Source organism: Plectropomus leopardus, chromosome 13 (assembly GCF_026936395.1).
Source record: "Plectropomus leopardus strain MGB_pleo_1.0 chromosome 13, ASM2693639v1, whole genome shotgun sequence".
Lineage (NCBI taxonomy): Eukaryota > Metazoa > Chordata > Actinopteri > Perciformes > Serranidae > Plectropomus > Plectropomus leopardus.
Window position 1 is genome coordinate 27,993,426 of NC_142188.1, and position 21,824 is coordinate 28,015,249.

The following is a 21,824-nucleotide window of genomic DNA, read 5'->3' on the forward strand; positions in this document are numbered from 1 at the left end:
TTGGCTGCTAACTTTATTAATCTACTGCATTGTCTTTCCACTCTGCGCGCAGTCAAACTAAACATTGTGTTTCTGGTTTAACGACAGAATGCACTAAAAGAAGAACGGCACCAATTTTCACATATCAAGATTAGTTCAGTTGTGATGGGGGGAGACTACTGCCTGTGAAAACAGTTGTATAATGCCAACCAACTCACCAGAATAAATGCTGGCAGTGCACATGAATATGTTTCAATTATACATTATTTTGTAGCGGAAATGTTGAAACTTAACATTTTTAACACCACTGTGGTTAACGTGTGGTTGGGTTTAGGCACAAAAACCAACTGCACTATGCAATGCTTTTAGTGGCACTATCCCCGCTGGAAACGCAGCGATGTCTACTACTTTCCCTGACACTATCTAGCAGGAAATGCAACAAGGACTTGGTGAAAACCAATTGCTCTTCGTGGCATTATTCCTGCTAAAATAAATGCAGCGATGTCTCTGTAAAAACACCTGGAACTATCAAAGCAGGAAACATAGTGATGTCTGTAAAATACAACAACTTTCTTGGCATTAACCAGGGAGGAAACACAGCGATTTCTCAGTAAAGAAAACGACTGCTTTTTGTTGCTCTATCCAGCAGTAAATGTAGTGAATACTCAGTAAAACAACCATTTTTTCGTGGCACTTTCCTTAATGGAAACACAGTGACAGGACGCTTAAACCACCCACATTTGGTTGTTGAAAAGCCGCTGGAAACACAGTGAAAAAAACGGTTTAGTTGATTGTCGGTCACAAACATTGCTCTGCAGTTTGGCAGGTGTCTCGCCTTAGCACCATGCCATCCACCATCCCTTCCACTTCCGTATGACAAAGTCAGCTCATATAATACGTTACTTTGGAAACTGATAAAATACGTATGAAACATACAACTGTCATGTTTACACGGTTTGCAGAAACCTACAATGCCAACATTTTCTGCTGGTGACTGGGCTAATATTGAATTTTGTGTCTCTGGATTAGCTGTCTTAATTTTTGTGGTTATGCCTTTGATTTTTTTTACTTATTTATTTTTTAACATTATTTTTGGGGTCCTTATTTACCTTTATTTGATAAGAGATGCAGCAAAGGGCTGCAGGTTGGAGACGAACCAGCGGCCAATGGGATAAGGACACCACCTTTGTACATGAGGCTTCAGCTCTACCAGGTGAGCTACCGGGTGCCCCAAGATTAATATTTTTAACAGAAAGCTTTTGTAACAAACTAGAGGCATGGAGGGTGAAAGACTTGGGAACTTAGGAGGCAGTCATAAACGGCTGGGTCATACCAGGTCATAAATGTCAAGATATCTAAGCCTTTGCTGCTCAAAGTTGAACATCAACTCTTTCATTTGTCTCTCACAACTCCCGAATTTTATGAATGTGCAACACTAAATTCCCACAGATGGAAAACAACAGAGAGAGATGTATATATGCAGAAGAAACCTGCCCATTCCCTCCTGAGGGAGAAATCCAGCCTAAAAGACTAATTACAAGTGTTGTTCATATGGCCATGCAAAGTTCAGCAAGTCTCCTCTCAAGCAAGAAATGAGTCTTTGTCAATAATGTCGTCAAGAGCCAAGTCCACGAGCTGCTCTACTGACCAACCTGTGATAGGGGCTGGGGTGATTTTACGGGAAATGGGAATTTTTCATTTTCTGGGTAATGCCTGTTAGTGTTTCAATAAAATAAAGCTCGTTTGAGTGTAAAAAGTCAGCCAAACATTCAGAGTCCACGACTTTAGCCTCCATTTTCCAAGATAATAAAAACCCTCCAGGTTTTGTTTCTTGGCTCTCTTGCAGATTAGAGGTCTTATTTCTGTGCAGCCTGAGGAAAGAGTTGTTTGTGCACACACATACTGATCAATTTGTCTACAATCAGGGGAGAAAACATGCATCTTGTGTTTTGACACTTTCTCCTTAAGCAAACGTTTAAATCCTGCCGCACAAAAGTAGCTGAAGTAATGCTTAATATGTTAACACTTTTGACTTCAACTCAATGAAAATAAAGGAGCAGCGCACTCATGAGGCAGGTAATCTGTTAGAGACCTGCCATGCTGCCGCTCCCCACCCCCATCCTCATTTTTTTCTCCCCTGTCTCCATCCATGTTGTCGCAGCGGCAGCAGCTACTTAGTAATAAATGGCGTTAATTTCGCCCCCAACAAAATAGGGGGCTCATTTTCCAGCCCATTACTCCAATGCTCCGGCAGAAACAAAGCCTCGCTGCTCGCTGCACTGGAAGGGGGCTGTAAAGTACAGCGGCTACAAAGGAGCGTACACGACAGCAGCACGCCTGCGGGGGAGGAGAGGTGGAGCAAGAGAGTGTGTGTGTACAACCACAAGGTTTTAAGGTGGTCACAAGAAGTGGAGGACAGAAAAGAGGAGGATGGATGGAGGGCAGGAAGATGTGTGGTTTTTGTTCCCCTCTTTATGTGAAACTTGAGTCATGGGAACAACTGCTCCTGTTTTTTTATAGTCCTGCTGTAAAGCTGTGCTATACTGAGCCATAATGTTGGTGGGAGTTTTCATATCACATATCTAATTATTATTCAATATATGTCTGGGCTTCACTGCAGATATACTTAACTTGCTTTGCTTGGGGGCCACTTTGCAAAACAACAAGAGGCCAGGGGCCAGTCCCAGCAGCCCGATACATGTTTGTAGGATTTCAGGATATTTCTAGGATTTCATGGATTTAGGATGTTTCTAGTACTTACAACATTTCTCAGATTTTATGACATTTTGTAGATTTTAGCAGTTTTTTAGGATTTTAGGATGTTTTGAGGATTTCAGGACATTTCAAGGATTTTAGGAAATTTCTAGGATTTGTAGATTTAAGCAAGTTTCTAGCATTTTACAACATTTCTAGGATTTCAGAACTTTTCTAAGATTTTTGAATGTTTCTAGGATTTTAGGACATTTCTCGGTTTTAGCCAGATTTTGGGATTTTTGGAGATTTCAAGGATTTCATAACATTTCCAGGATTTTTTTTTAAATTTCTAGGATTTTAGCACATTTCCAGGACTCCAGGATATTTTTAGTATTTCAGGAAATGTCTAGGATTTACCATGTTTCTATGATTTAAGACATCCTGGTTTCAGGGGATCCTGCACTGGAACTTTCTTTTGTTAAATAAGCTCTATTTTGATGCTGTTATATGCACCCTGGCACCTTATGTATACTAAACGTACAAAACCAAGGAAATTCCTTGGATTTTGCCAAGTCTGTAGGATTTTAGGATGCTTCTAGGACATCCTCTATTTTGATACTGATTTAGCATACACCTGATGTATGCTAAAAGTACAAAAACCCGAAAAAACTTGGTTTCTGGAAAATAATTCCTAGTGTGAACCACTACACACTCATTTCTGGTCTTTGAGTTAATGAGCCACATCTGGTGCGAGGCAGACCAGGTGTGGCAGATTTCTTGACAGGTGGAACAGAAAGCAGCACGACAGCGGCAGGAAACAGACTTAAGTACCTCAACTGCACTGAACATGTAGAGATAATAGCAGAGAGCGAGCGCACTGATTACAGTATTAATTTTATACAGTAGACTGTGTGATTGGAACTGGTGACTTAAATTATAGTGAGGTTAAACTCTTGCCTTATTTTGCTGGAGACCTCCTGGTATCAGCTTTGAAAACCAGCTATTACTGTCCATTACCACTAATTACACAAACTGGCTGGTAAATGAAAACTACACTTAGGATTCGGGGATGTTCTTATTTATAACATCCTATTTTTTTAACTTAAGGCAAGAAAATCATTGCAGTATAGGCGTATTTGATTTCTTTCTGAGTTAGATAGATTGATACCGATGTTTCTACCGATATGAAGCAGTTAGCAGATCACAAAGACTGGACACATGGGGAAACAGCTAGTCTATTTCTGTTCACGGCTCACCAATTAATACATTGTATCTCCTTTCATTGATGTGTGCAAAAAGGACATGTTACAGGTTGCACTCGACCCTTGCTTTATCATTTTTTAGTCACACTGATTCTAAAACACATTTTCAATTTCATACACTGCTGGAAAGAGTAAATCCTTAGCTTTCTGATGTATTGTTTAGTATTGTTTTTATACTCCAAATATTAAGCAAAATACATCACACCACATAATGACTGTTCTTGAGCCATGATTTTGAGAAAAAGGACTCCAAAGTTTGAAGAAGAGGGGCCAAAAGTAAAGCAAACCCGTTTGTCTTCTAAACTGGGAGCACATGCTGTACTGCAGGGGCTCTCCCAGAGTGGAAAATACACAGAAAAGCTGGAGATGCTTTTATTTTGTAGCTAGAAAGTTGACAAAAACAAGCATACCCAACATCACAGTGCAGGTAAACGAGAAAAGAATGTTTTTTCGGTTGAACTTCACACGACAAAATTCACGACTTGGATTCAATGTTATTAAAAACCCTTTTGATTCTTTTGATCGATGAACCCTTACTTACTAAAGGAATATAGATAATCAAGAAAAAGGCGTCTTTATTTTGTTACAAAACCAGTAAATCTAAATGAATGATATATTGGTGCTCATGGTTTTTGTAAATTGGAATGACAGCTGAACTGTAGAGAATCTAACCGAGCTTATGATGTGTAGGACGTGCATTTTGACAAAAGTTTAACATGAAATTCAGATTTTGATGTTAAGCCTCTTAGAACTAGCTTCAGTGAGTCGCTGGTGGGGAGCTGATGGGTTTTAAAGTTTCAGTGCACCTGACCTGACCCGAGTGCTTTTTGCTTTTGTAAAGTATTTGCTCCTAGCTCTGCACAATTTCAAGCTTCAAAACTGTATTTATCATCTGAGCTTGGCAAAAACAGTTTCATGAGAGCAAAGCTTTTGTTAATTCAAAATAAAAACAAAACCCCAAATTGACCAAAAACCAAGAGCCGTTGACTGATTTTGACAGAGCATGCCACATTTCTTAGCAGGCTGCAGTGCTAAAAAAAAATAAACCCCCCTAAACCAGTTGTATAGTTTGGTTTTTGTAAAAATTGAATAAGCGATATATTACATTAATGAGTGAACTTTAGGGGTGCTGGTAGGTGGATTTTTTGGACATGGGCAGGTTAGTTGTTTACCTCTGTTTACAGTCTGCTAAGCTGCCAGCAGTTTTATTTAATGTACACACATGAGAGTGCTATCAGTCTTTTCAACAAACACTTGCCAAGAAAGTCAATAAGTGTACTTCCCAAAAATGTCAAACTACTCCTTTAAGACCTCTTTGTTTCATGATGCTGGAGGTGTCAGTGTTTGGAATTGAACCGACGTGGTCGAGCGTCCATATGTGACCGCTGAGAGGTGACTCACCTGAAGTCCCCCTTGTTGTTGGTGACTCTCTCAGTGGGGCAGTACGGCGCTGATGTTTCCAGGACAACTATCTCCATTTCCTGAGAAGTGTTGCCACGGGAACTGGTCACCAGGCACTCCCAGATGCCAGCTATGCCCACGTCAATGTTGGAAAGGATGACCTCACTGGAGGAGGAGAACAGAGGCGTTTTCACTGAGAGTGTGAGAACTACGTGTCCGTGTGGTGTGTGTGTGTGTGTGTGTGTGTGTGTGCGTGCGTGCGTGCGTGCGTGCGTGCGTGCGTGCGTGCGTGCGTGCGTGTGTGTGTGTGTGCGCACTTGTGTTTGTGTTAGTGGACTTCTTCCTATGAGCCTCAAATGTCCTTAAAAGGTTTGGACAAGGTGCTGGATTAGGATTTGGTCCTGGGTTTAGGGTTAACTGTAGACTGAGGATTATCTTTGTGTTTGGACTTAAATTTGGGGTGGTTTGGATTATTTTGTGGGGATAAGGCTAAGGATTAAAGTTAGTCATGCAGTGGGAGGGTTAAGGTTAGGGTGACATCTAAAGGATTCTGCAGTCAGTGGATGCTCCTCCTCGGGACGGGCCCACGGAAATGTGTGTGCATGTATGTGTGCGCCTCACAAAATCTAATCCATTTGAGAGACCCTCGTGCTTGTATGAGTATGCAGTGGCTTAAAATGTTGGCCGTGACTTAAGATGATCATTACTCACGCTTATCTTTCCTACTTTGTCACAGCGATTTCTATCTCAATGGAAAATGCCTGATTAAACAAAGGATGGTGAAACAGTGACAAAGAGCCAATGCAGGCCATTTGCCAAGGCGACTAATCTTGAGGATTTTACTCCTTGTGGAAAAAAAGGCGGAGATTGCTTAGCAACCAGCATTATCACCATGGAAATACTACCTCCTTCAGAAATGCCAACTGTTTAATTTCTACATACAATTCATTTGTAGTCAAATTTGCTTTATGTGCACTATTTTTGCCCCTAATGCCTATTTTCGTGATTCAATTAAGCTGCGTGTGTTGTTAATATAAGTCACAGTATACCCTCGCAATTCTGTATAAAGTTTTTAAATGCGACTTAGGGAACAATTATTCACAAACGAGAATGCACGACAGTTGACATTAAAAATTATAAGCGACACGCCGGACAAGAAAGTACAATCTCTCAGAGTAAAGATGATTAGTGGCTGAGCGGCTCGGATGTGGAGGAGCTGTAATCCCAGAAAACGATTCTCAGAGGATGGGAGAGAAATATTAGTCCGAAACATTAAATGCCTTCTTTTTGTCTGCTTCTCTCTCCGCCACCCGTTTTTCTCTCGGTATGTTTATTACTAGAACAACTATTTTCGGCCTGAGCCGGTCCCAGCATGCACAGGGGGGAAAGGCAGGAAAACACCCTGGCCCATTAGAAATAACACATAAACACAAATATTATAGTTTCAGATTCACCTGATCTCCATGTGTTTGGACTATTGCAAAGAACTGCAGAACCCAACCCATGTAAATGTATGGAAGGGGGCCAATTATACAGATTTTTCAACAAGTGACCACCAAATTTTCAGGCAATTTTATGTAAAATACTGGAATAAAATTACAAGTCAGTCAGTGTTTTTTTCATCGTGATGTTTTGATAAAAATCAATCAAGTTTCATTTTGTCGTGTGTTTTTAGTCTCATTCTCCTCAGCACCAAATACAGTAGACTAACTTTTTTAATAAGAATATATTTTAATCAACATTGGCGCGTAAATTAAGTCCTTATAGGGGTCACAGTCGTGGAAATTGAATAACTAATGTAGCTGACCCTTTGCAACCTGAGCAAACATGGGAAGAGGGCAAGAAGCAAATTAACAAAAATGACCCCAATATTAATAAATTCTAAGTACATTACCTAAAAATAAGCACAAAAACAAAAGCAGAAATGGCTTAAATCAATTTTAAATAAAAATTTTCTTCTGTTTTTCTGTTTGTCTGTTTGATTTTTTTGTCCTTTTCTTTTTTTCACAGCTTATTTTCAGACCAATTTCTTTGCTGTTTGCATGACATTTCTTGTCCAGTTGCTCATTATGTTTTTACTGTGTTTTTGAAAGACACCATACAAATTTTTCTCCGGTTAAATGCTGCAAAACCGTGTCCGAATGCAATACAAGAAAATTGATGTCAGTCCAGGTGTTAAAGGTTTCAGCGGTCGCTGAGTTCCTAAATTACCTTGTGAATTTATGCCTGAGGTACCATAATAACACATACATATCGAAATTTCCCGAAATACAACAATCAGTTTTAAAGCCCTAATGTGATTGATTGATGAAGAATCTGATGTGTTTATATATGAAACAAAATATGAACACCAACAAAAGAAATTAACACTTCATGAAGTCTGTCAGTCAAATGCTTTCAGTCTATACAAAGTAACAAAGAAGGTGTTAAATGTAATAGAGAGCTAACCTGTGTATACCTTAAAATCCCACCGCTGTCTGTTTTGTGAGAGAAGAGAAGCAGGAATCAAAGAATGCTGTTAACGTTGCGCGTACCGAACGGATCTGCGACTTTGCCGCGATGACTTTCTGTAGGCGAGTTATGAAAATGAATAAAATAAGTCCTGATTTCATCTTCTGTGTTCCACTAAAGCTGTCTTTTCTGAGTGCTTTTCTAAAAGGCCCCTAAATCAGATTTGAACGCTTGACTGAGATGACGACATTGTGAGCTAGAGAACAAATGTGTGTGTGTGTGTGTGTGTGTGTGTGTGTGTGTGTGTGTGTGTTTCAAGTGTGACTCTCTGTAAATGCATATGAGGCGTCTCGCATGTAAGTACATTGTAAGTTGTCTGAAAAGCACATCTGGGCATTTTAAGGTAGTTTCGAAGAGTTTTTGCAACAATCATTTAATATTTTGGACAGGAGCTTTCAAAAAAGTTTTGACACGCTGGAGGAATCTTACTGTAGGAATGAGTCACTCTCCAACTGTGATGATGTCCCTAAGTGTTACCTTTCTTTCACATGCTCATTCTGCCTCATACACACATTATCTCTCCCTCTTTCACTCACTTTCTCTCTCTCGGTCTCTATGTCCCCCTCCCTCTTTAAAACAACACCCTCCCTCTTCCACAGGACGCAATTTGAGTTTAAAGTGTGGATGGGCTTTAAATTGAAACCCTCTGGGCTCAGTCGAGCTATCAGCCTGCCTCTGCAGTGCAACAGTTACATAACAAACCACAATGAGGACATGTGCTGTCTGAAAAGCTAATCTAAACTGATAATATACAGTAGATGACACATCAGACTCTATTAGACTCTATTTGCACAAGACTATTACATCCGGATGGCAGTAATTCATAGAATAACCCTGAAACTGATTTTCATTGTCACACAGGATAATGAAATTGGGATGAAAATACCAGTTTATGTCCTTGTAACAGATACTGTATATTTAGTCAAGATCTTTCACTTTGCTTATCGATTTAGCGGAGTGGAACTTGAGGGATTTGAGCATTCAAGATGTTCCTCTACAGACTCAACAAGATTGAAAACAAACAAAAAAAAGATCATTTGCAGAGGATTATTAGTGGAAATCTGTTTTCATCAAAACAAATGTTTCTATAAACGGTGCTCGGGTGGCGATTGATAGAGCTATAACCCCGCTAGGGATTACAATAGCTCTAGCAAAGCCCAGCTGACAAATTGCCAGACATTTGATATCCAGAATTGCATCTGATTTCCGGTATCTGGCTGGTGTTTCTCTTATTCTCCACATCATCTGGTCTAAAATCGCTAATTTTTTCATCGTAACCTTCTATAAACTGTAATCAAATGAATGACTTGATGCTGCTCACAATAAACACTGCACATTTTACTTAAAAGTGTCACGTGGTGTTCTCTCATTATTAAACAAAAGTTCAGTGTTATTGGCCTCAGTGGATTTTGTGTATCAGTGATGATGACCAACAAGCTGAATGCATCTTCTTTCTATTACTTTTCTACAAAATTTGGAATCCTTGTTTACACCATATGTCCTTGCAATCAGCCATCTTCTTTCCTTTGCTGGTGCTTTGTTGCACCCTAAATCACCGCCACCTGCAGATCAGTGGACTAGTCTGTAACTATTGGCAGTGACAATGCAAGTGAGTGTCTATCTTCATGGGAGTGCATGGGCTGCAGCTTATCCCAGCTGTCATTGGGCGAGATGCGGGGTACACCCTGGACAGGAGTATTACAGAGCTGACACATAGAGACGGCCACTCACCTACACCTTCACACCTTTGGGCAATTTCAAGTCACCAAAATCTAATCTGCATGTCTTTTAATTGTGGGATGTAGCCAAAGAACCCGGAGAAAATGCACGCTAACATGCAAACCCCACACACACTCCCTCTTGCTGTGAGACAACGGTGCTAAGATCGAATCCTGCCAAAGCTGGGACACACTCAGGAAAAAAACAACAAAAAACAGGAATAGGATCCACTCATAGAAAAACCAGAAATGAACAAAAACTCTACTTCTGAGTACACTATTCTAAATGGTAAATGGACTGCACATATACAGCACTTTTCTAGTCTTTTGACCACTCAGTGCTTTTACTCTACATGTCACATTCACCCATTCACACACTGGTGGCAGAGGCTACTGTACATAGTGCCACCTGCTACACTGTGACCATTCACACGCACTCCGACGACGCAGCATTGGGAGTTATTTGGGGTTCATTGTGTTGTATCTTTGACATGATGCCCGGGGGAGCCGGGGATCTGCTGACCTCTCGATTAGAGGGCGACCCGCTCTACCTCTGAGTCACAGCCATATATTCTAGCTTTACATTGATAACACAGCCTCAAACTACAAATGCTTCAGAATTAAATGACCTAACTCGTCGGTTTTCCAGAAACTAGTGAAAATAAGCAGGTGAGGGTAGACATCGAGAGACATGTTTAGACCAGCGGGGACAGGCCACCTGAGACATGCTACAGTAATAAGCTCATGCAGTGTTTTGTTTACTCCCGGCAGTGCTGTTAGTGTTGTTAGACTGGGGTGCTAGGGTTAATATAAAAAGGCCTCATGGCTCATATATCCTGTCACAAAAGATTGAACTTTATGTGTGAGCATTTACTGCAGTATAGTATTTATCTGTGTTGCTTGTTTTTAAAGACATACGCTGTGTCATTTTTTTTTGTTGATTTTTTTAATATTTTCTCTTTAACTTACCTGTTGGACCAAAGGTTTATCAAAGTTAAGTGTTATCTGTTTTTGCATGTCCGCCTTCTGACTGCTCTTGTGAGTATTCAATATTATCATCTTTTTTGACTTAAAGGAATTGTAGTGTTTTGTTTTGTTAGTTGAACTTTTGAATCATCTCCAGCATATGATACATGAAATAGATTTTTCAACTTCCCACATATGCACATCGTTGGTGGGATACTTCTAAAATGTATTCCACTACAGATAACTGGTTACATGGCCTAAAAATGTGATCTGTGAGCTAATTTCAGACGCTGGATGTGGGCATACATTTAAATGGCACACTTGTTAATGAACTCTGACTTCACTCCAAGCTAACAAAGTTCCCCAGGTGTGTCGAAAAGGTTCTGGGATTAATACCAATGTTAAATTAAAGCACAAATGTTTGTATTCAAAAGCATCTGGTGAATGTTTACATAATAATTGAATGAATGGAACAATGGGTGTCCTTGTACAATACATAAAGTAAAACAAATTAATGTGAATTTTTATGGATGATGATGATGATGATGATGATGATGATGATGATGATGGTGTGCTTGGCATGTGTATTGCAACAGTATTATTACATGCATGCAGGCGTGTGTGACAGAGCTGCTGCACTTGTCCTCTCTAACCATGACTAGTCTGCAGAGGGGACAGTTACATCATCGCTGAACATGGGCCAACTGTCTGAATGCTGGGAAATACACAGGGAAATACCCCCCCAACCCAACACACACACACACACACAAACACATTGCCCACCACTCCTCTCCCTTTGCTCCTCCCTCCCTGTCTCCCACCGCCTGCCTCCCAAACAAGAACTTCACTAGTGAAGGCAAAATCTGCTGCAGCCTGATCCCAAACGTCCCCGCTGAACTGCTGCACCCAGACAAAACAAGGAGAGCAGAGGAAACCATCCAACAGCCGGTCCAGTTTACAGAAAAAAAAAGGTCATCCTCACATAACAAACATATGAAGAAATGGCTCAGGTATGTGAAAAGCAGTAGGGCAGGGGCACACATAAACCATACACAAAGCACTGACCTACATCCACACTAACACTGCGCCATTGTGGAGCAGCTCCCCGAGGACTCATTAGGAACATTTATGCTTGCACGCTGATATTTAACAATTTGTTTACATAATGTTGCTTAGGGGACTGTAAACTTTCAATCTGTCCCCTCTACCCGACAAATGTTCCAAAGCTGGGGCATTTTCATGCAAAGCTTGCTCGGTGGTGAATTTGTGCTTCATCACAGCTTGTGAGACAACATGGATAGCTTTTCTGCGCTGTTTATTTTTGTACGTTCTCTACTACTTTTTGTTGATATCTTTGTATTGTTTTTTTTGCCTTCTTCCTTTTCTTTTGTTTTTCACAGCTTTCTTTTACAAATTTATGCTGTTTGATTTTTGCTGTCGAAGCACAGTGCAGGAACTGTGGAGCATGCGCAGAACGCCTACACTAGTTCAGGTCCAGTTCAGGTATAAATATAAAAGAGTAAGAACTACATGATCTAGGTGTGTCACTCCGACTCCAAGTAATTCGACTTGTTATGATTTCAGTTGGACTCACATGTTGACGTGTTTTAAAAGTCCAGTTTTAGTCGCACTAACACAAAAATTCCACTTTTGCTAACGTCATGTAAATAATAGATCTTCTCTGTAATGCCTTTGGGATTTAAGTATGCAGTAAACTCACTATCACTGCGTCGGAGAATGCACCTTATTGTTTCCCTGATAATGATAATTACAACAAATCCATGCGTAAAATGGCAGGAGAGCTAATTAATATTAGCCGCTAGCAGCCGTGGTGGCAACTAACAGCTGATAGATGTTGCACTGAGTTCCTTTATGATGCATTCAAACTCTATTCAGTGAAAAACGAGTATTACGTGAAGATAATTCTGATGTTTTCATGATGTGTTCAAATGTCTTCTTGCACAATGCAGTTTTTGGTGAGAAAATAAAATAATAAAAGCTATTTGAAAGAATAATTTGTTGATGCTTTCACAACATAAATTCCGTGTCAAAAAGGGAACTATGGTATATTTTGAACAGTTAAAGTAGGGATACACAATTGGATTGGATTTTTTGCCAATATCCGATATAAAACAACTCATCTGGCCAGTAACTGATACCAATATCAATATATACATACACTTTCCCCCCACAATTTATGTGATCATCAAGTCTCTTCTGTAGTGGAATTAACATCATATTATGCACACTCTGATCATGATGACCAACCGTCAGATGGAGACATAAAATACAATGCTTTTCAATATCTGTATTATTCATTCTTTGTGCATAATAAAAAAAAAAAACTTTTGTACATCTTCACTTTGTCAATAAAAAAATATACTGGTTTGTGATATTGGAAAAACTCATCATGTTGATTTTGATATTTCATTTTAAAGCCAACTTCTGCCAAACCGATGGCATGGCGATATTATTGTGCAACCCTATTAAAAAGGATTATGGGGGAGTTTTTTTAATGATAAAGATATAAAGGGTTATTTTGAAGTTTGTTTGATTGAAATTGTGTTTATTTAAAAATAGTGTAATGAAGGACTTAATTACTTTGAAACAGTTCAGTTATTTTTTTATAATGTCAATTTATTTGTTTGCCTTTCCCTAAAGGGGGAACAAATAAAGAAAATCGACACTGGTATCAGCTATCGAGGATATAATGTAGACTGTGAATCATCATGTTGCTTTATCCTTTTCAAACCACATTCAGTGTAAAAAAAGAGCTTTTTTTGAGTTTATTGACATAAACAGGTGAGCAGTAAAGTAATAAACCCAGAAATCAAAATTTTCTATATGTGGTCATTATTTCACTTAGTCTCCTAAGAACCAAAAAAGCTTGTAAACAGAGTAAATTCAAGATGGAAAATGAGGGAAAAATAATAAGTGCAACAGAATTGGGGATTTAATGACAGCACATTGACAGTGGAGAGAAATGTAAGAGAGAGGTAAATTTGAAGAAATAATGTTTGTAAGCAGGAGCAGAGACTTTTATAGAAAAAGAAAGAAGAAAACAGAAAGAGCTTTGAGGAGAACACCAGCAGAGACAGCAGGAAAGAGGCAGAGAGATACATTTTCCTTTTTTTCCTTTGCCCTCAGTAATATTTCCGAACCAGGTTCTTCATTTTGTGCAAGATTAGCCTGATTAAAAATGGAGAGGATTAAGTAAGATACATCCAAAGTGTCTGCCGTAGCTAGCTACAGGGCTCTAAAATGTTTGATTAATGAAACATGAATCACAGGCTGGTCCCACTGCTGCCGCTAGCATCGCTAATACTTGGAGTTTGGCTTGACACCATTACTCAGCAGGAGTCTGGCCCACATCGCAGAACCACCGGGCCTCATGGGGCCTGGTTCTTTGCCGCTGCTCACTGTGAGCAATGTAAACGGATCAGCTTATCGGCCCACCTGCGCCAGTGAATAAGAGGCTATAATGACACGGCACAGAGTGAGAGTGGGAGGGAGCTGAAAGATACAATAATAAAACACAAAAACTACAAAAAAAACCCACAAAGCATATTTCATAACATGATGCCCGTTTGAGTGAGCGTGTGATGTTTTGAATGTCTACGCTGGCCGTTTGCCCGATGCAGCCCAAAGCGGGATAAGCAGAATTTAGCTGAGAAAACAGCCGCAAAACATTTTGGGTTCACCTTCAAAGAGGTCACTTCACTGAGGCTTTGGCATCTCCGCTCGCATTGCTGCAACACTGTGCGACAAATCCAGACGAGGGCTTTAAGCCACACGCTAAATCCTGTGTATTCAGTCTTTCCCCTCTGATGGGGCATGCAGGGCAAGGCTGACTGACTCAGAGGACATTTATCCAAGGTGAACGACATGAACATGGGCCGTAATGACTAATATATTGTCCGCCGTGGCTAAACGAGCACTGACAGCGTCTGGCATGTCAGAGGTCAGAGCATTAGTTAAGTTTTTTTTGTTTTTTTTTAATCTTAACGAGTGCCGGACCAGTGAAATCACAGGAGTTTAATGTCCCCCACACGTCTCTCTCAACGCTGCAATTTCAGATGGAGCTCAGGGCGAAGGGTGAAGTTCAGCCCAGTCACGGCAGATTGTTTTTGTTGGATCCAGCTCTGTTACAAACTCATCAGTTATGGAAATGATGTCTGCTCCTCGCAGGTTTTCTGCAGGAGGGAGACATTTTTGGTGCCAAGAGCAACATGACCCGAATGGGTTCCACTTGGGGGGAGAGAATTGCATTATTTGTGCATACAAAAGGAGAGCGGTGGGTAATTGCGAGCGGAGCCCTAATCAGAATGTGAGCAATGAGAAATTCATCATGTCCGTCGGGACACCGAGCTGGAAAAGTAGAGTCAAAATTCTGGGAGACTCATTTTTGAATGGGGGGAGAGACGGGGACCTGTAGAGTCTGTGCTGATGGGGCTGAAGGAGCAGACAGCTGGGACAGGAGCCCACATACGTCACCAGTCAGTACACAGAAAACACAGAGGGTCAGTTACATAAGGAGTCCTTATAATGATCAACAATGAGGATTCATCTTCTCTCTGATGGACTTTTGAGTGTGAAAACAGTAATTTCAGACGTAAATCTCACTCTACTGTTGCTGTAATTGCTGTTGAAAATGGTATCAATACATAAAGCATCATTTAAAGGATCAATATTCAATAATTTTGTTTGTGAAAGTCTCTGCTTTGATTTCACCCCATGCTACAATGTGTTTGACTCCAACACTGAAGGTACCAGTCAGAGATTATTGAGATCTCTACATGCCTTTATTAACGGCAGCTTTAACATGGCGTGAAACGCTGCAATATGTATAATCAACTAAACCTTAACTCAGGAAAGTATCTTTTACAGTGTTATATTATTCAAAACATGTGTATTATATTAATTAAGTTGTTATGTAATGCCATTTAGGTTATATTAATGCTGCTTAGACCTATGAGCAGCTGTTGTTGTAGAGTGGTGGAGATAGGCAGTGTTTGCCTCTAGGTGTGACTCATCACATGCATCATATTTACTAAGCTGATTATGTTTTTATGCACAATTTAAATCTGTGAATAACTAGCTAATAAAGCTGTCAAATAAAACGGCAATTAAAAAGTGCAATATTTGTCTTTGAAGTGCAATATTTGTCTTTAAAATGCAATTAGGCTATTAAGTATAAAGTTGCATAAAGTTGAAAAAAATCAAGAAAATAAGAATTGTTCTTAAAGGGGGCCTCTTAAACATTTCACTCCTATGGCCTAAGGGCAAAAATATGAGTAAACATCAACAACTCTCTCCAAAATCCCCAAAATAGAGTGCTAAAATTCAAATTTTTGATGTCATAGGGTATAAAGTCCGGAGCTGCTCCACAGACTGATTGGTGAAAGCTGTTCTCGATGACATTGAGAGCAGCCAGAGGAAAGTTCTGAGTATTTAAGAACTTTTTATGTTTAACAACCGAGGAACACCACAATAGAAAGAAGCTCATTTGGGTATACAAGAGAAAAAAGTTATTCTGTGGGTCCACAAAATCAGGCTCCCAGCCATTGTCTGTGGAGCAGCTCCTGGCTTTAATACCCAATGAGGGTACAAGTTTGAGACTCACTTCTCTGGTTTCTAGGTTTGAGAGAGAGCAGCTCATATTCACATACAGTATATTGCTTGAACTTTCCAAGGCCGTGGGATGAACATATTGAGATTCTACATTTAGGTAGTGTTCCTCTTTAAGTATAGTACTTGAGTCTCACAGCTGTTGATAATGGCAAGCAATGACTAGAGAATGACACAGTATTACATTGACCCTTATTGATTAATGCCTCAATAAAAAGTCCATGCCAAGAAACATCACTGCTGAGACACTGAAAGCTCACTAAAAGTTCTCTCTCTTCGCTGTAATCCAATTATTCAAGGCAGCGCTTTCACCACAGGGATCACTGAGAATGTCAAACAGAGAGCTGGTACATAATGAAAAGAAAAAAATATTGATATTTGTAGCATTTTTTTTAGTCAGGGGAATGGTACACCTTCCCAGAAATGGAGCGGAAAAGTAGCTGGCATTCTTGTTGCCAAATAAACCACACAACAAGAGGCGTCCTGGCCCTGTTGACACAGGGATACATATTTCTGTCAGCACTCCATCAATATTTATGTTAGAGCGGCCGAGTAAGAGCAGGCAGCAGTTAAACTAATCAACAGCAATGTGCTCCTGCATCTGAGCCCTGTTGCCACAGCATTACGTCAAATGCACTTACTGTAACACACACACACACACACACACACACACACACACACACACACACACACACACACACTCTCTCACACACACACACACACACACACACACGCGTGCCGCAGACCACCTAGAAAACAAAGACAGGAAGGGGATGGAGGCTTGCGGCAATGTCTTCTATCAAAAAAATGTGCAAAACCAGCGTTGCCAGTCTACTTTATCACCGCAATTATGATTCAGCATCTGTTCCCTTTAGTGTGTGATCAGCAAGCGCTGGCGCTGGGGGAGCGGCTGGTCGGCCAACCTCTAGAGACGAGCCGCAGATTGCTCTGAGGTGTTGGCATGCTGCCAAGCCAATTCTGTCCTGTCCTTTCAGATCCTTATCAAGGGCGCCAATAACAAAAGGTAAATCACAGCCCGTATGGGTGAGTGAGGGACAGACAGAGGGACGTCTCTCTGTGTTTATATATATGTTACATCTGTGTGTGACCCCTGTGAACATGTGTGAATGAATGAACATCTTTGATCTGCGTTGTCTGCAAGTGCACATGTGCGTGTTTCTCTGTGTAACATGATGAGACTGTTTATGCAGCAGATTATTTGCAGGTGTATTTTGACTCTACTTGCATGGTTGGACTTAAAAACACCCTCGTGTGTCAGTGCAACAGGCCAGTTAGCAGCTAATCAGCTCACAGCTCACATTCCCCCCATCCATCCTCCTTCCTTGCCTCCCCCTCCTGTCTCCTCTGTGTGTACCTGGTGAGCAGGCAGCAGTCGTGAAGCAGGGTTTCCTCTACGTAAACACCCCGATCCTCTTGCGTGGTCACGATGTGGCCGTTGTGACGCCACCGCAGCTCCACCGAAGGGTCCAGGTAGGAGGCAGTGCACTGCAGAGGTAGGCGGTCCCCACGGAAAACCAGTTGCCTCTGGGAGGGGATGAGCTGGAAGAGAGGCATCTCCAGAGGTCCTTCTGGAAGACGGAGAGAGGATAAAACAGGAAGGTCAGCTTGTAAACCTTCCCTTCCCCCTTCACAAGGAGGGAAGGCAGAGGAAGACAGACAGAGGTCATTCTTCCATCCTTGGGTGAAGAAGATAAATGTAGAATCGAGGTTTCAGAGGATCGGTGTTGGGTGGAAATTTGAGATACACGTGTACACGACATGTCCCTCAGACCAAACCCACCAGTCATATAAGACAAAGCCACCAGGTTTGGACGTTATGCAATATTTCATATCTTCACACATTCCTTAAATTTCGCTGGAGCTTACACCACTTAGCTGCACACTTTTACAACATATTAATACACAATAGAAACCCAGAAACTGTGAAGACAAGTAATATCTTCACACCTATTTCATTTAAAAAAAACAGACAAATAGAACTACACACCTTTTTAATTAATCTTTCTCTTGGGCACAGAAGACTGACACAGCTTAATAACCTTGTTAGCTCAACACTCCTGATTCAAACTTGATAAAATCAAAACAAAACTCACACAAACCATCTTCGTTACTGTTGCTATTAATCTAGTTAGTACCTTCACTGTTCCAACAATCACCAGCTCCAGTTTAGTCAAAATGAATCCTTAAATAACCAAGTTAGATGTGGAAAAACATGCTGTTATTCCCCACAGTCTCTTACTGCCGTTGCTGGCCACTGGCTGTTCACAGTCCAGTAATTATCTATCTACCATTAGGTGTTGCTGTGTGTTTAAGTAGAGCTATGCTTGCTCCACCAGAACAGACCAGAGACTGAGCTCTGGTGATCTGGCTAATTCATGATACATGAAGACATGATTCACTTTATAAGTAAAAGATGCATCCTTCCCATTACCCTCACCCTAACCTTAACCATCTCACTTTTAAAGTAATATTTCATACATAGCTCATTGCTAACTTCTTAATTTTTGTTTGGACTCCAGCTTCTGGGCCAAGGAGCAAAGGGGGCGGATCATGGAGTGGTGTTCAGGTACGGTAGGGAGTCCTGTAGCTAGAGGGGGGTTCATGTAGCTGCTCTTGCTGGAGAAGTTTGCCAGCTAGCAAATATGTTAAAATGTCAATTGCAGACTTACATGGATGGACGAAAGTCAGATTCATATCAATTCTACCACTGTGGCTGAATGAGCATTGACAGTGTTTAGCATGTCAAAGGCCAAAACAGTAATTACATTTTTTGGTGTTGTTGTTAACCCTAACCCATGCACCTACACAGAAACGCATGTGCATGCACCTGAGATATTGTGAACACACATACCCACGAATGCACAGACACATTCTGTCAAGGTCACACCCCTCCCCCCCGTCGTTACCACATGTTGTTGCTGTTGCTGTGTGAGATGAACAGCAGCTGATAAAGAAGAACAGCCTTGAGCGCTGCCCTGGACTCTCCTTGACTCCTTACATGTTCACAATGGAAACCTGCCGCAACACCAGTGATAGGATTATTTACCTAGCAGCTGGCTAAGTCCTCAAGCCTTTTTTTTTTTTGGGCCAGAGAATAGTGATAAGAATGAGATTAGAAAACAGGAGAGAGTGTTTAGCTCAGTGCCAGAATATAAAAAGGGGGTTTGATTTTGATTGAAAATCCCTCAGGCTATGATTGATCTAATCATACCGCGGATACAGAACATACAAGACAATGTTCCTAATCATGATGAGCCAGTGTTTCCTGGCTTGGTGAGCACTGTACTGGCCATGTATCTTTTTTTTTTTGATCCAGGATTAGCCATGTGCTTTGCCAGCTCCCTCTACCACCTCGGGAATTCCTTTGGTTTGTTCATACAAGACATTTCCTTGGACGTGCTCCAAAGAGCAGCGTAAGCAAGCGCTTTGCCTTCGCTTGTATACCAATCAATTGTGGATGTTGCTGCTGACAGGCAATTCGATATAGGGGGTCATAAAGTCTTTTATTGCTCCATGCATTGGTTTGAAAAAAAAAAACCAAAAAAAAAAACACTAAAAGATCCATATCAGGTGAATGTCTACAGCCCACAACTTAACACTTCTTTTGAGCCGAAAAGAGCAGCCAGCGTATTTATGGTAATACATAACCCGCTAAGCAATCATGGATATTAACACATGCAGAGCTCTGACCTCAATTTTCTACATAAGTAATTCATAATCACAGGTGCATAATCAAAAGTGCCATGCTTTGGAGAGTAACATTAAAAATCTGTCACTAATATTGGCTCCTCCATGATGACATCTCTGTGTAATTACTCGAGCCGACCCTGTTAGAGTGCTAAGACTCTATGATAGTCTTCGGCGACAGTGGCTGAGGCTTTGTTATCTCCCGCGGGTGGCACACAGCAGAAACAGCATGGGGGCCATTGACTGTTGACTTGGCTGATGCTGATACTGTTGAAACAACGCTTTGAGCCAAGGATCAGAGTGTGGCTGCTTGCCTTCAGCCGTAGGACACTGCCAGAGCAAAATGCAATTATTGGTTGTGTGTGTGTGTGTGTGTGTGTGTAGTAGAAGGAAAGGAAGGGACAGAGGCATAATGATATGTATGCCTGTATCTGCGAGCGTGAGTATATTAGCACTGTGGCTCAATATGTGCGACAAACACTGATGCACCATGACTACCAGGGCTTTGTTAGGATACAGATAACTAATTACCAGTTGCAGTCTTTCTCAGTGGAGCCTGGTGTGTGTTTTTACAGTGTTCGATCCATACGTTCCTTTAACTACACACACATGAAGATCATAAGATCGCAGCCTTATTTTAAGAGGCTGTATTCTTGCTCTGCTGTCAGTCATGAGTTGCCTTTATTTATGACTGATGGCTGTATATTGCGGTTGTATGGACACAGCAGTAGAACGACATTTTAAGGGGAAATACTGCCCCCCATGCCAATGTTTTTTTTTACTTTTAAGTGAAGATGACATTAGTTTGCGATGTATTTCTTTGTATGTTCATATTCTCCGGTTACGTTACTTCAAGTGTTCACATTACGTAGTCTACACTGCTCCATGCAGCTACATTCTAAAATCAGGGAAATATGTAATCTGGGTTGCTGATATTCTTAATTTCTCCCTGTTTCGGTTCATTTTTCTCCTGGAACATGTTCAGTTGTGAATATTCTGGTTTAGAAGCTTATATAATCTATATTTTATGGTAGAAAGTGTTGCTATTCTCCTTTTATAGTCATTCCCCACCTGCAAGTCCATTACTACATGTAGCTACACGCTAACATCAGACAAATATGTAATTTTGGCTGCTGATGTTGTTTATATCTCCTCGATTTTGGATCTTAATTTTGCTGAAACATGTCCTGTTTTGTTGAGAAGCTTTAATTTGATATTTTTTATGGCGATGCAGTGCAGAGACGGCATGATACGAAAGACGGAGAAACAATAACCAATCAGAGTCAACTTTCGGGAGGGGTGCTCAGAGATAGAGGCGCTAAAATGGAGTGTTCAAGATAGAGGTTCAAGTGTTTTTGGGCCATTAAAGCATGCAAACATGTTCCAGTAGAAGTCCAAAATGCAAGTATGAACCTGAAAATGAGTATAACATGTCCCCTTTTAATGTCTGATTAAACCAAAGCCCAGTTTGATTCTATTTCTGTATTCAGCCTGCCTTCATACTGCATGCATGTAATCTATTTAGTCTCATTGATATCAGTCTCACAGTTTACTGTTTGCTCTCTTCACTCCATATCACAGCTGTATTAAGTTACTGCTGATGCAAATGAAACATCCTACCGCGTCTGCTTCACATTAAACGGCTCTTGTTGTGAAGCAGCCACAGGAAACGTAATGTATTTGTTACCGTAGTTAAAGCTGACTGCCATCGTTCATCAAAAGTGTGTCTGCAAAACAAGAAAAAGCTTATTTATAGGCCTAATTTTTAACTGCAGTCTTACACATTATAAATACATTTGCCAGGCAGCAATTCTAATTCTCCGTTCTGTCTTGAATTTGTCTATTGATGTCTTTGAATTTTAAAACAGGATAATGAAAACTGTTCTAAAGACTTTCACATTTTTACTTTGTATGATCTGATTTACTTAACGGTTTGCCTTCATTCCTGCCACACCTT

The 21,824-nt window shown here is 40.7% G+C and overlaps 1 protein-coding gene across 2 annotated transcripts in view; it reads right to left on the bottom strand.

The window, feature by feature from the left end:
* Positions 1-21,824, bottom strand: part of adgra1b (adhesion G protein-coupled receptor A1b) — a 266,720-nt gene that overhangs the window by 147,454 nt on the left and 97,442 nt on the right. For both annotated transcript variants that reach the window (XM_088086276.1, XM_042501884.2), the window contains 2 exons: positions 17,535-17,748; positions 5,337-5,501 (listed from right to left, as the gene is read on the bottom strand). In XM_088086276.1, coding sequence (XP_087942402.1) covers positions 5,337-5,501; positions 17,535-17,748 — 379 coding nt within the window. The remainder of the gene's footprint in view (positions 1-5,336; positions 5,502-17,534; positions 17,749-21,824) is intronic.